Genomic DNA, 15,165 nt, shown 5'->3' on the forward strand with positions numbered 1-15,165 from the left:
TATTAGCAATATATAGTTTTACACCAACTTGTAGGCATTGGAATGGTGTAAAGCATATATTTTGCTATCTCTGTGGAACAGTTGACATGGGTTTATTTTATCCAAATCGATCAAAATCTCCACTAATTGGATATGCAGATACTGGATATTTCTCTGATCCACATAAAACTCGATATCAAACGGGTTATTTATTTACCTTTGGTAATAGTGTTGTATCATGGCGATCAATGAAACAAACAATGGTTGCAACATCTTCAAATCATTCAGAAATACTTGTTATTCATAAAGCAAGTTGTGAGTGCATTTAGTTAAGATCAATGATACAACATATTCAAGAAACATGTACATTGTCATCAATTAAAAATAACCCTATAATATTATATGAGGATAATGCAGCATGCATTACCCAAATTAAAGATGGTTATATAAAATGTGATAGGGCCAAGCATATTTCACCAAAATTCTTTTATACACATGAACTTCAAAAGAGTGGTGATATAGATATTCAGTAAATATGCTCAAGTGACAATCTTGTAGGTTTACTTACAAAATCCCTCCCAATAGTGACATTCAAAAAATTGGTACACAAAATTGGGATGCATAAACTCAAAGATTTTTCTCCAAATCTTGAAGAATCTATGTCAAGATGAGGGGGAATATACTTGTTGGGGAAAGTAATTTATTTTGGAGGGAATTTTATATGTTGTACTCTTTTTCCTCACTAGGTTTTTATTCCATACAATTTTTCCTAGTAAGGTTTTAATAAGGCGAATCTTTATCTCTAAAATTATTCAAGACGTCAATGAATAATGCAATCTTTTTCCTTTACTAGTTTTTCCCTAAGGGGTTTCTTTTAATAAAGGTTTTAATGATGCATATTCTTTGTAATGAACATCCAAATGTGAGTGCTATGAATTTATTAAAATAAATATGGATGTTCATAATATATATCTCTTAGTCTCCCTACTATCTTGCACTAGCAACCTTTAACTTCTCTATAACTCTCACTATCTTATAAGGAATTATGATCCGTAATGTTTCCATTAATTTTATAGAGTGATTATGTAACTATAAAATGAAAGCCCATCTCTTTATTTTGTACACATTTTTGGAATGATTAAAATCACTCTATAATATATTGTTCTCTCATTTTACTCTTTATCTTGTGTTGCTTCTTTATTTTGTGTAGTTTCTTTATTTTGTGTTGCTAACTAATAGCTTTTCTAACATACAGTTATTTATATGGTATCAGGAATATGCAAGTCATCTTAAAAGCATAACCGTTGCATTTTCTTTAATATTTTTCTCTCAATGTTAAATATATAAATACTATACAATGATTTGGCAACAATTTAAAAAATAAATCATTATCCCAAACAACTTTAGAAAAATATTTTTGTTCATCCTAAGCTTTTAACGCGACAAAATTTATACATTTTGTAATGTATAGATAATTATTATAATATAGAGGCAAGTTTCTTAAGATGGAATCTAAAAAAATTTGAACTTATTACAATGTAGAGTTTATTCTTATTAATTGCTAGCTCAAATTAGGATCAATTTTTTTTTACTAACATAAAAATTATTCATATATAGAATATTATTATACCAAGGTTTTATTGTAGGTACTTTATTCTAAAACAACCCACCCCCTGTTACCCAACGATTGCCAGATTGTATCCTTAATCCTTTGAGCTTTCTAAAACGCCATAAGGGTTTGATTTTATTGGTAAGAGGCTACATGGATACTAAGAATTTGAATTATTGCTTCTAATGGTTGAGAGATATTAAATCTTGCAATAGTCTTTTCCACCAATAGACCATTCAATAAGCTTACCACATAAAATCAATCTGAAAAGCCCCTTTTTAATAAATTAAAAAAATTACCAACCCACCTTTACTGTTTTTTTAAAATAAACAATTAAATATATATTTTTTATTTTCATAGAAATAATTAAACATATTTTTGTTTTTTTCTTATATATTTTTCAAAATAACAACCAAGCACATTTTTATTTTAAAAATATTACATTGAAAACATCATTTTTCTTCTCTAAAATAAAGTTAGAAAACACCAATTGAAAAATAATGCCTTACTATGCCACATCATTTACTTTTTGAATACACACATCCTTTCTGTAGGTATGTTTAGTAATTGCACGAGTTCATTTAGAACCTTTCTCTGAATTGCATTCTAAATTTAGAGCTCAAAAATTAAGGACGAAAATATAAACTTTTTTATATTTTTTTCAAAATAAATAATCAAACACATTTTCATTTTAAAAATATTACATCGAAAACATCATTTTCCTTCTTTAAAATAAGGTTAAAAAACACCAATTGAAAAATAATGCCTTACCATGCCACATCGTTTAGTTCCTGAGTGCACACATCCTTTCTGTGGGTATATTTAGTAATTTCACGAGTTCGTTTATAACCTTTCCTTGGATTGCATCCTAAACTCAGAGCCCAATAATTAAGCAAGAAATGATACACGTGCACTTTATCTGGTCAGCTCAGCAAAAAAGGGCGGATATGTATCACGTGTGGACCCCCATATTTCGCCAAATCTTTAACACGTGTGCATACTGCCATTCCATGCTTATCATGTGCTTCAATGTATGTTCGTTTCATCACAGGGTCCCGTACCTTGTGCTTTGCATCTGTTCTCTCACTCATTCTCACATGCCACTGCTTTTGCTACTTCCACATTTACGCCATCATCATTCAGTAATTCACTTCAAGCTTGTTGAAAAATCTATAGCAAGCCGGGAATATCAATGGAAGACAGTTTTAAATTGAGTCCGGGAAGCTCTATGTTGGCACTGTGTGATTTTTGCAACTCAAAGCTGGCAGTTTTGTACTGTACAGCTGACTCTGCCAAGCTTTGCTTGTTCTGTGATCAGCAAATTCACTCAGCTAATGCTTTGTCTCTCAGGCATCTTCGTTCACAAATCTGTGACAACTGCAGGGCTGAACCGGTTTCGGTTCGTTGCTGCACTGAAAATCTTATGCTCTGTCAAGACTGTGACTGGGACTCACATTACAATTCCTCTGTTTCTTCCGTGCACGAGCGAAGTTCAGTTGAAGGGTTCTCTGGTTGCCCTTCAGTAACTGAGCTGGCGTCGTTTTTTGATCTGATGGGTGATGATTTATTGAATTTGGGTTCTGGGTTTGGTGTTTATGAACCAAAAATGTTGAATTTCGAAGAGCTTGCGGTGCCAACACAGAATTGCTCTGTTTTCATGAGTGGTAACAAGTACAAGAAAGAGGTTTACGAGCAATTAGTGGAGATCGGAAAGAGGGATTTGGTGAGATTCAATGGAAATGGAGCTGAATTGGGGCCTGGGACGACGACGAGTATATGTGATCAATACGGCTATACGCAGAGTCTTGAAGTGGAAAATATTGATGAAGAGAAGTTGCTGAACCCGAAAACGGCATTTACATCTTTGTTAGCGTTTCCTAATAACACAGATTTGAGAGAGCATGATCGTTGTGTTGCTGATGGTAAACTTATGTGGGATTGGGATCCTTCATATCCGGCAGCTCAGGTTGGTATCAACATTCTTTTGTTGTCTAATTTTTTTTTTCTTTTTCCTGACATCTACTGTTAGCCTTTGGTTGAAAGAAATGAGCGGAGTAAAAAACGAGGAGGAGTGAAAGAATGAGAGAAAATTGTTTTAGTTTGATGCGAAACATACCGAAGTTTAAAGTTAAGCCTTTGACACATGATTTAATTTTTTGATTTGTTCTCTTAAGTAATCTAACACCCGCCAATTTGTATCTAATCATCTGTATCGGCACCTTTTTAGTGAACCCACTTAGACCCTTGTACATTAAATGGTTCAGGAAACTCAATACCTAGAATTTTTCGAGTCGAACGCTTGTATCGTGCACAAGTTTAGATCATATATTCGTTCAATTTTCTTTTGGCGTTGGTTATTTCTCTAACAAATTTCTTTTGGTGTTGGCTACTTAACTATACAGAACAGCTTATTGTACTTCTATTTGGTCTTTTACGAAAGGTATAGGCATTTGAATTACGATAGGATATGCTGCGGTTCATTTCTTCTAGGGAATTATTACAGTGAAAAGACATCTTTCTATTTCATATTAGAGCTGCAGGTTGAATACTTCTGCCTTGAGGATTAAACTAAAGACTGAAAACTCATTGCAAAACTTTTTAGCAGTGTTCAGAGCTTCAATTTGTTAGGATTCCATCTCTGTGATTCTTAGTCAATATTTAAGTTCTTGATCTGTTCACAGTAGCACAAGATATTACACCTTGGTTTGGTGACACAGAACATGGTGATTTTAGCCAAGATCTTCATGCCATTTCCAACCAAACTTTGTTGTAGACTTACGTCAGATGACAAGGGCCGGAGAGCATACTTCCTGGATACACAATTGAGTGAAAAATGTATGTGCTTCTATTAATTAAGTCACTGTACTGTGGCAACTTATCTCTAATAAATCAAAGGTTGAGGATTATACTTTGCTGCTTGATGTCCGTGTTGAAAGATCTAATTGTCTCTCACTACGAAGTTTCTGCCTGTTATTTGAATTGTTCTTGATCAATTTTTGAACCAATTATCATTGTTAACGTATCTTATTGTCCTTAATTGGGATATATCCTTGGCACAGCTCTGTAGTAAGTAGTAATGAGCTTGATTGTAACAGTTTCAGAATCACTCTAATCAGCCGTTTTCAAGCCACACACCAACAACAGAAGAAAGCAATAACACACCAATAATAGGACCCCCATCAGATTATAGACCTCATGAATTTGAAACATGGGAAAGCACCAAGGTTGTCCAGGGCATGCATCACTCTATTCCGCACGGGAGTGAGACTGCAAATGAGGCTATAACCCAGTTTGATAAGGAATTGTTAGCCAAGAACAGAGGCAATGCCATGTTACGTTATAAGGAGAAGAAGAAAAACAGAAGGTATGTATACATTTTGCTATCATTATCTTCCTAATGGGTGGCTTTATTGCTTTTGGCTTTCAATACTTAAATATCTATTTCTGATGGGCGTAGTAAACTTTTTCCAGCTATGGCAAGCAAATCCGTTACGAGTCAAGGAAGGCTAGGGCTGATACTAGAAAGCGAGTGAAAGGTCGGTTTGTTAAGGCAAGTGAAATTTCTGATGTTGAAATATAACATTTGAATGTTGCAGATAGTTTGTTGTCCATGTCCATTACCCCTAAATTTATCTTCCCTAATGTTGTCTATCACAACATGTGGTGACGAGATATTTAACTGTTTCATTTTAGTTAAGGGTATGTTAGTTCATAGTTATCTAAAGAACTGAAATTGATTACATGGAGGTGTGCCTGTATGTAATATGAAGGGTTCAGTTTTACAAATATTATCAAATCTGAACAGTGCCTGGGCCATCTTATTGCTCTTATTTCGTCAAGTGCAATAGTCTTTATGTTCACTGTAGACTTCTGAAAAAATAACAACGCAGACAGGAGTTGCCCTGCAATAGTCTTTCAGCCGCGCAAAGGCAAGCAATTTTGGGTGCAGAAAGTTCAACAAATCTTGCAAGGTTTTGTGCTGAAGCCCTATAACCTCGAGATCAACCACTATTGCGAGCCTACGATTACAATAGAAATATGATTATAAGTGGGTTCTTTCCAGATTGTGCTTCTGATCCACAGTCAACGAATTAGTGAATTGTGCTATCAGCTTTTTAAATTTCAGTTTCAGAGAATTCCCCAGCAGAAAAACAACACAGAGCAGTATAAAAGCAGCATTCCATTTCTACAGGGAAAGTTGAGTGGCATTGACCACTAATGCAAGAAAAAAGTGATGCTTCTAATATATCCTTTGAACTTCTAGTCACAGATTTATAATAGCCAGCTTAAAGACTCTCTTCCATTGTTACAGTAGACAACCGAACTCACCGTCAACTCTGTTCATCCCATAGCTAAATCGATTGAGCAACTGTACAATTGCCACAGCAGATAACAAATATCTGATAAAACGTTAAATAGGGCATGGATCTAACTCATTAGAACCCTTTGATGTTACATTGTTAAATAGCCCGATACATTGCAGAAAACAATCCGATCTTTTTGTAATAGCAAATATTTGACAACTGAAAAATGAATAAACTTAAAAATTGATTTTATAATTAAAAAAATTGCTAATAACGAAATATTATTAATGTTAAGAGAGTTTAGTTGGTTTAAAATATGAAGAAATGATCAATTTCACGAAATAAGAGAGTATAGTTTGGAAATTTATGCCAAGCAAAATCTCTACCCAAATACATAGAGGTATATTTACCTCTATGGTTCTATCCACAAATGTGCAAGAGGAATAACCCAAATCAAGCAAACGAAATAACCTAGAAAAAAATTAAACAAAACTTACTTCAGTATAAATAGAAAAACTACAATGTATTCCTAAAACTATAATACTAGTTGCTCCAGATCTACTTAATCAATCTAGAAAACAGATGATGACATCTGGCTCCCTGAGGTTCTAAATATTCCCAAATGGGGACATAATTAATGAATTTATACCTGTTAGGCAGCCAACTTTAATCAGATAACAAAATTACCCAGTAATATTAAATCTTGACCATCATTAAGCGAATGTAACTTATCTCTGGGTTCTATCTAAAACGAGCATTTTTTTTTTTAATTGTCGGTGAACTTGCTAAACTACATACAAATTCCAGAATTTTCCTGCAGAAGAACATTCTAAAGAATAGCATCAGCTTTAATTATATTAAGAACCTCGAGGGGCGCCAGAATATTTCTGTAAACTTGAAGTGTAACTTGAGCGTCACACTACATGATATTGGTGATGCGCACTGGCATTACTCCACACATTTTAGACCTACACACACATGCATGGAACATACCCTTGATGGCTAGCAATCTCTTAAAAGTGCGCGCTGATGTGAAAGTAATGCAACACAAAAAAAATATTTGCCAGGTAAAGGTGGTCTAAATAACTATTTTATCAAGATATAAAGTTTTGATCAATGGTCTAAATCAAGTAATTGCCAATTGGACTATATTAGAAGATGCATGGCTAGGTTTAAATGCCTTGAACTTAAAGATTGCTAAAGCTTCTTCTACTAAAAGTTGTGCAGCCGGTAGGGAAAGATTATCAATGTTTCTTTGATTGTAAAGCTTCTAGATATAGAAGAATTTCGATGGCAGAGCCAGAAATCGAGTGTATCGGGATGATTTTTGAAGATAATTAATAAATACAAATGTTATATCCTCTAATATATATTTTCAAGACAATTACATAGGGAGTAGAATTATTGGCACCTCTCCAAATACCTCTTAAAACCCCTTTAATTATTTTACAATTTTAATATTTATTAAAATTATATAATTAGATAATTTCTAATTAAACCTCCACTCAAAAGTCAAATAATTGTTTCCCTTGTAAAATCTAACATTTTAGAAATTAAAAAGGTTATTTTTCCTCTAATTTTCTAATATTTTTTTCCTTTAATTCAAAAAGAATTTACCATCAATAGCTACAATAGAGAGAATGAAAATCTATTATTATTATTTTTAAATGTAAGAGACCCCATTGTTGAAATGAGGTTTAATAATAAAAATTAAATAATGAGGTTTACACAATAAGTTTTAATTAAGGGTATTTTTGTTATTGATGGAGGTGGGGGTGTTAAAAAAATTATATACTTTTTAAAAACATTTTAATGGGGTTAATTAAGAAAAGGGGTGTTAAGAGATATTTAGAGGGGTGCCAATAGCCCCACTCTTACATAGGTGCAATTTGGGCTTTTAGAATTTGAAGGGTAAAGGGAGAGGTCACTGAGAGCTACAGGGCAAGATTTAAAAGTATAGAATATTATTTGACCAATTTTTTTAAGAGTGGGATTATTTGAGTCTATTAATTTTCTCTCTGCACCCTTTTTTCTTTTAAGAATTTTATTGTCTAAATAAATTTTGAAAAAAATTACTTTATTAACTTTTTCTTCTCTTTCTCTTCTCAATTTCCTAAATTCTTATTAATTTATTCAGATATATCTTTTAACTACAAATAATTAATATCATCAACTAAGAGGCTCAAAACCGACCATTTAAAAATGAACATTAACAATCATGAAAGTTAATGAATATTAAGAAATTAATTTTTACAAAACAAAAAAGCTAATAAATATATATATATATATATATTATCTATTGAATGCATGAAATATAAATCATAATATACTAAGAAGAGTAATGATACAGCTACAAACCCTTATACAAACTTATTTTGTACAAATTGACGTCGTATTAATTCATTGGTTGAATGAAAATATAAATTAATAAAAACAAATCATGTGGGCCAAGTGATATTTAATTCAACCAATCTTATCATGCCACATCAGTTTGTACAAAATAAGTTTGTACAAGAGTTTGTGGCTGTATCATTACTCTACTAAGAAAGACTAAAATAACGAAATAAAAAAAGAATGAAATTGAGTATTTAGTTTACAAAATTTGAGAGTGGAGAGAGTATGTAATCGTAAGATAAAAAGAAAAAGTGATCAGTGAACGATAATTTTGAGATTTTAAAATTTAAATTTTTAATAATGAATTTATTTTTTAAAACGGGGGTAGAGAGAAACTTGGTGGGTTCAAATAACTCCACTTTTTCTTTGATTAAGCTCACTTGCCACATATTACCTTTGTCCCCAGCTCTTGTAGTCTACATTTACTCAAGTTTTTTAAGGATTTTGTAATATATGTGTGTGTGTGTAGTATTGATATGGTCCAAAATTTAGATCTTATTAATTTAATAGCTTTTCTACTCATTGTACTATTAAATTATATGATTTAATAATTTTTTCAGTCTTTAACAAATTGAGGATCATGGATTGGAATAAATAGATTCAAGATCCTAGATTGGAATTATACACAGAGAGTGTTGATTTAGTGTAGAATCTTGAACTTTATTAAAGCTTAGGAACGCTATTAAACCATATAGTATAATTGCTTTCTCGGACTTTAACAAGTTAAGGATCTTTCATTAGAATATATAGAGTTTTCAATTAAAGATTCCCAACCATATTAAAGTTAAGGATAACCAAATAAGATAGAAGACAAAACAATATAAATTTTAACACACTACATGACAAAATACATTATATTAGAGTTTGTATTTTTTGTCTTTTAACATATCCCTGGATATATTTAAAGATCCTTAAATGGAACATATATCTATATGTGTGAGTGTGTGTCAATCATGTATGCATGATTATTGTCTAGAATTTACAGATAGATACCGAGTTCACCCTAGAAATTTGGTTCCCAAATCGTCAAGAATGGATAGCGAATTCCTTCTCTCTTATCCAAGTGCTTGATGCTTGTTCCGACGAACAACAAATTCCATTGCTGACCGCGCGAGTCCAATTGCAACGTCTTATAGTTCGAAATTCTTCTCTAAAACTAGTTTACCCAAGTTTTAAAAGATTTTGCAATAAACATAATTATTTTATGTGAACTTTTAGGACTAGCTCGACTAGTCGTGAACGGCACTTTGTGCTCAGAGTAATAAGTTTGAATAATAATAAGGGATGAATATTAGTGTTTAGTAATTCAAATTTCTCATCCTCGTCAAAACCTTTTACTTTTTCTTAAAAAGAAATTATTATTTTACAGTAATAACGAAATATTCGTATAACAATTTTACGAACCATCCGAGTTCAATTCTCCCATGGTCATGTGGCGTCAAATTTTTCTCAAAATTATGTCTAAGCATAGTCCATTGCTTAGAACTTCGGAGCACATTAACGTTGATCTCAATCTTCTAAACAAAAACTGATGAACATAAAATAAAATAATTAAACCAAAACGAGGATCAAGATGGTCACTGATTGACTTAGCTGTAAAATAAAAATATAATTTACTGGTTGACAGTTAGCAAAATAATTTGGCTAGTTGGAGACTGGGCAGATTTTAATTTAGTATCATGCATGATATGAATGAACCAGCCTGTAATCTGTGCGTGATAACATGATGGTACCTGGGAAGCTGGTTAATCGATTTTCCTGCTAACATATTTTGGATCAGATTTATGATGAAGCCGCGTGGGGCGAAGGCAGATCCATAGACAGCTACTGGATTTTCCTTTTTTAATATGTCATTAAGGTTGTCTGTCAACTTCTGCTAATTAATTTATACTTTAGATTTCATTAGCAAATGCAAACATACAACCGTTTATTTAGGTATTTTCACGTGCGCTTAATTTTGTTGATACTTTCATTTTTTGCCCCCCAACTAAAATACTTCTGTGGTTAGGGATCTGACTATTAAAACTGTATATTTTAGCAATGGTAATATATTATATGGGGGAAACCTGTGGTGCAACTGTGGTACCGTGCTATAGTTGCACCGTAGCCTAATCCTATTATATGACAATCTTGGTGCTTATTATTATTATTATCGTTATATTATTATTATTATTATTTGTACATAGATAGTTATGGATCTGTCGTACATCAAACCTTAGAGCATCACAAAAAGATTTCTCAAATGAGGTTTTACTTATCATTTGAAAAGCCTTATAAGTATAGAAAAGTTCTAAAACACTCTTCAAATGAAATCCTTCAAATAAGATTGTTCTTCTCTTTCTTCGATACTAAAGAGAGAGAAACACAATCTCATTTGAAGAATCTCATTTAGAGAGTCTTTTGGAGCCTTCAATTTAGTATTATATTATTTTTTTATCTTTTAATTTTTGAAGGGAGAGATGTGTTATTATTTTGGTAGAGACAAATGTTTGATCGAAATAATATGAACTTATTTTTATTTGAATAGTCTTTTGAGAGATTACTAATTTTTTTCATTCTTCTATTTGTCAAATAGGTAGGCGAATATGTATTTGAAGAGTTAAACTAGAAGAATCTTTAGGTGGTACTCTTAGATAGCTATATTTTGGCCTCAAATGAGATGTATCGAAATTACGCTTGATTGTTCTATTATTGCTCAGTTCCAATATTTAAGTCCAAAACTAGATAAATTGAAGGATTCGAATTTAGTACATAGTTTATTTGTGCTCAAATCTTAATAATCTTCTGCTATACATGCATGTATTGCAATATATGGCTAAGATTTAATTAGTTTTATATTCTTATCCAATAACTGCCCATTGTATTTTATATTTTTATATGATAATTACCAATTATTACATTCTTATTTAATAAGTAGTAATTGTATATTTCTAAAAGGTTAACAAAAAGGTAAGTTCAATAGTAAATCTAAATTCATTTTGAAAGATTAGTTCATTCTATGATTTCTCAGTTCTAATATTTACGTGTAAAACTAGTAGTTCTAATATTTACCTGTAAAACTAGTTAAATTAAAGGATTTGGCACGTGCGCTGTGTAGAAAAAGAAGTACTCTACCATCTAAATAGTAAATAGTAAGTGATATGTCAATCTCACCTACTTGTACTTTAACAAAGAATAGCTTCATTTTATTATTTATGACAAAAATAAAAGGCTAATTATTGATTAATCTCATGTGCAACAATACAAAGTTTGGTAAGTTGTGAATGCGCTTTAAATTCAAGTAAGAATAGAGGATAAGAATTGGCGTTCAATGACTAAAGTTTCTCATCTTCATTTGAACTCATAAAAATTATTATGAGTAACGATAAGGATGATTACTAATCTCATCAAAAATAAATTTTTTATGATTACGAATCTCATAGAAGTAGATTTTTAGCCCTAAAAATGTAATAGATTACACTAAGAAAGGCTAATTAATTCATTTCGTAAAATATAGGGGGGGAAAATGTCTAAGGAACACCCTATTAATGTTCTCTTATTTTTTTCTCTTAATCCTCTTACCCCGAAAACTAGCATAAACAAAATGTATATTATTTTATTTGGTCTTTACTCTTAAATCCGTGTCCTGCAATTCTAGGAGCGCTCGACATATATGTAATGCATACTTTGTATGTGGTCGATTTCAATGGCTAATAAATATCAGTTGTAAATTTGAAGAGTTAAATCAATTTGGCAAGTCAAAGGTTGAGATTTCATATTTTCGTAAGTAGCAATCGTAAATAGAGCCACCAAATCAGATTTCACCAGTTGTCAACCAAACCAACAACTCGGCCTAGTAGAAAATGGTCCCATGCACCTGCTCCTCTCAATAGGAGAAAAATTACTGCATTTAAACTCGGAAAATTTATAAAAATTGCCATAAAATTTTAGTGTTTTTCAATTTTAACCCTTTAAGTTTTTTCTATCATAACTAGCCAAACACTCTATTTTTGGACTACATTACCCTCATCACTTTCATCAAATTTACAAAGGAATGCCACTTTTCCCTTTTCAATTCCAGCACACTAAACCTTAACTCAATAACTTAACAAACTCTATCACTCAACAAACTCCATCACTCTCAATAAATTAACAAATTCCATCAAAAAAGTATTGCATAATTGAAGATATGATTATCAATTGGAGAGCTTCTTAAGGTTAGTTTATACTATTACCATAACCTAAACTTTTAATCTATTGATTTTATCATTTGAGTTCGAAATTAAAGTGAGTTTTTTTTTCAAAAGTTGTTATTTTTCATTAATAAAATAATGTGACTTGTTAAAGTAGTTAGTTTGAGTTAAGAAATGAAGATAAATCATTGAAACTCCTGAAAAATCGAGTAAAATAAAAGCCCAAAACAAATGAGATAGGCGCCTGTCTCACTTAAAACCAGCTGATTTATGTGAAACAAGCACCTGTCCCACTTGTCTGTCTCACCAAAATATGTGCGACAGGCAGTGGGACAGGCGTCTGTCGCACGTAAACCCACTGGTTTTATGTGAGACAGGAGCTTATCCCACTGCCTGTCTCACTTGTTCCCACTGGTTTTATGTGAGACATGCAACTGTCCCACTGTCTGTCTCACTAAATTTCAGCTATTTTTCGAAAGTCATAACTTGCGCTACATGTGTCCGTTTTAGGCGTATAATATATCGTTTCGAAGCTTACGATGAGACGAATCAAATCCAAAATCATATACTTCATTTAGTCCATATAAATGTACTACATATTCACTGTACTAGGTTTTGTAGCGTGTAATCTTATATCTCTTTTTTTTTTTTGTAAATTTTAGGTTTTATGGATTCCGTTGTACTTCAGTTATATTACGATAGTTGGTGGGAGACGTTAGCAGATGGCCATACGGAGAACGTGAATGCCAAGAATACAACATTTTTAGTATAGAAAGATTGTACGTTTGAGCAATTTCTGGTAAGGGTGTATGAAGTTTTACAGATAAATCTTAATGAATATAGTTATTCCATCCCCTATAGATTTGAAAAAAAAAAGTCAATATAAATTAATTCATCAAGTATTGCCATATCTTATTGCATGTATAAAATAGTTATGTGTGTTTGTTACGCATATTCAAAGACCAAAGAAATAGAAATATCTATAATTTCATGGCTCTATGGATTAAGCTGAAAATTGGGCTTAAAAAAATAGTCGAATCAACTTAACGTGAAATTGACTGCGGATTTAGCCTGAAAATTTGCTTGAAAAAAAAAAAACAAAGGAATCAACATGACTACGGATTAGGCCTTAAATTTGGCTTTGAGAGACAGAAGAGTCAGCATAACATAAAATTGAAACTTAAGCAAAGGTCAGGCTGAAATGAAATGAAACTGGCTTCAAGCACGATTGTGAATTTCATTCTTTATTCAAAACCTCTTCCAGTAAGCAAACTTCATTCTTTATTTAAAATTAATATCCTTATGTAATTCACAGTATGAGATGTTGATACACAATCGGCTTATAATCAACTTAGGAACACTCATAATACAAGTTTTCTCAATGAAAAAAACATATGATATTAAGTTTATTCAAATATTATTAGTAAAGAAGCGATCAATCTTGATCACTTTGCAACATTTGAACTCATTCTGCAGATTCGTTTGTACAAACAGATATAAATAGATACAAATTTGCCTCTTCTAAAGGGCATAGATTATCGATAAATAGAAAATGGAAAGAGACAAAAAGAAAAAAAACAGCAAAGGAGAAAAACAAAAATCATTCTTCAGCGGACCAAAGGCTGTGACTTTACTTGTCACCAAGCACCCTTTTTCTTAAATTTCAGTCTTGTTGGTGTACGATCCACAGGCTGAAGCTCAACCACCTTTACTCTCCGAAAATTTAGCTTTTGGCCTAGAGACTGCTCATCTTTCAAAGTCCTTGTTCCATCCTTTCTACGCCTATTCTTGCACTCCATTTCCAAATCCGATATTTGGTTTTCGGCATCAATTTCAATAACTACAGAAGATGTTTTATTATGTGCAGACACTGATGCCAATGAAGATGAATATGAATGAGCAATATGGATTCCAGGTTGAGTAGCACTCAAGCTATTATTCTTAGGAGATGGAGGTCAGGATACGTGTGATTGAGTGGAAGGAGTTCTATTTTCAGTACATGTAGAGTTTTTATTTTCAGGGAATGGGGGTAGTTCAGCCAGATGCGCGCGGTAGGCGCATCCCGCGTGCGCTAGGCCGCGCTTGTCGTACGCGAGATGCGCGCGTTTCGCGTGCGACAAGTGAGGCCTCGCGTGCGCGTTTTGTGTGCGACAAGTGAGGCCTCGCGTGTGCGTTTTGCGTGCAACAGGCCAGGCCTCGCGCGAGCGGAATGCGCCTGCCGCGTGCGTTTCGCGTAAACCATAGCCTTCCCTTCCCTTTCTCTTCCCTTCCCTTTCCCACATGCATCTCACCCACCATTAAACACCAACAACAGCCCAAATACTCAATCCATCACCAATGCAACAAACACAACACAACAACAACAAAAAAAAAAACACAATAATGTTGGGTTTTCAATAACTCACCTAGGGTTTCCAATTTTTGTCTTTGATTTTGGAGATTTCTGAAGATTTTCAACGTGATTTAGCTTGTTTCAGCCGCCGACAACTTCCTCCGCTGCCAATCTATGCCGCTGACGATGTATACGGGATTCCAATGATGAGATTTTGGTGAGAGGGGGAGGAGTTAGGCTTGAGAGAAACGTGAGACTGATGAGGGTAATTTTGTCCTCAATTTTGGAATTTGGCTAATGTTGATAGAAAAAATGTTGGGGGGTTAAAGTTGAAAAAGCCTAAATTTTGTGGTCATTGTTGCAAATTTCCCTTTA

At 32.8% G+C, this 15,165-nt stretch overlaps 1 protein-coding gene across 1 annotated transcript; it reads left to right on the forward strand.

Annotated features, from left to right (window-relative positions):
- Positions 1 to 2,622: 2,622 nt before the first annotated feature.
- On the forward strand, positions 2,623 to 5,418 carry LOC102614987 (zinc finger protein CONSTANS-LIKE 14-like). The gene is made up of 3 exons (XM_006468801.4): positions 2,623 to 3,554; positions 4,684 to 4,952; positions 5,060 to 5,418. The coding sequence occupies exons 1-3, from the start codon at positions 2,781 to 2,783 to the stop codon at positions 5,166 to 5,168; spliced, it is 1,152 nt and encodes a 383-aa protein (XP_006468864.1). The 5' UTR covers positions 2,623 to 2,780; the 3' UTR covers positions 5,169 to 5,418.
- Positions 5,419 to 15,165: the final 9,747 nt, after the last annotated feature.

The sequence above is a fragment of the Citrus sinensis genome, chromosome 2 (assembly GCF_022201045.2).
Source record: "Citrus sinensis cultivar Valencia sweet orange chromosome 2, DVS_A1.0, whole genome shotgun sequence".
Classification (NCBI taxonomy): Eukaryota; Viridiplantae; Streptophyta; class Magnoliopsida; order Sapindales; family Rutaceae; genus Citrus; species Citrus sinensis.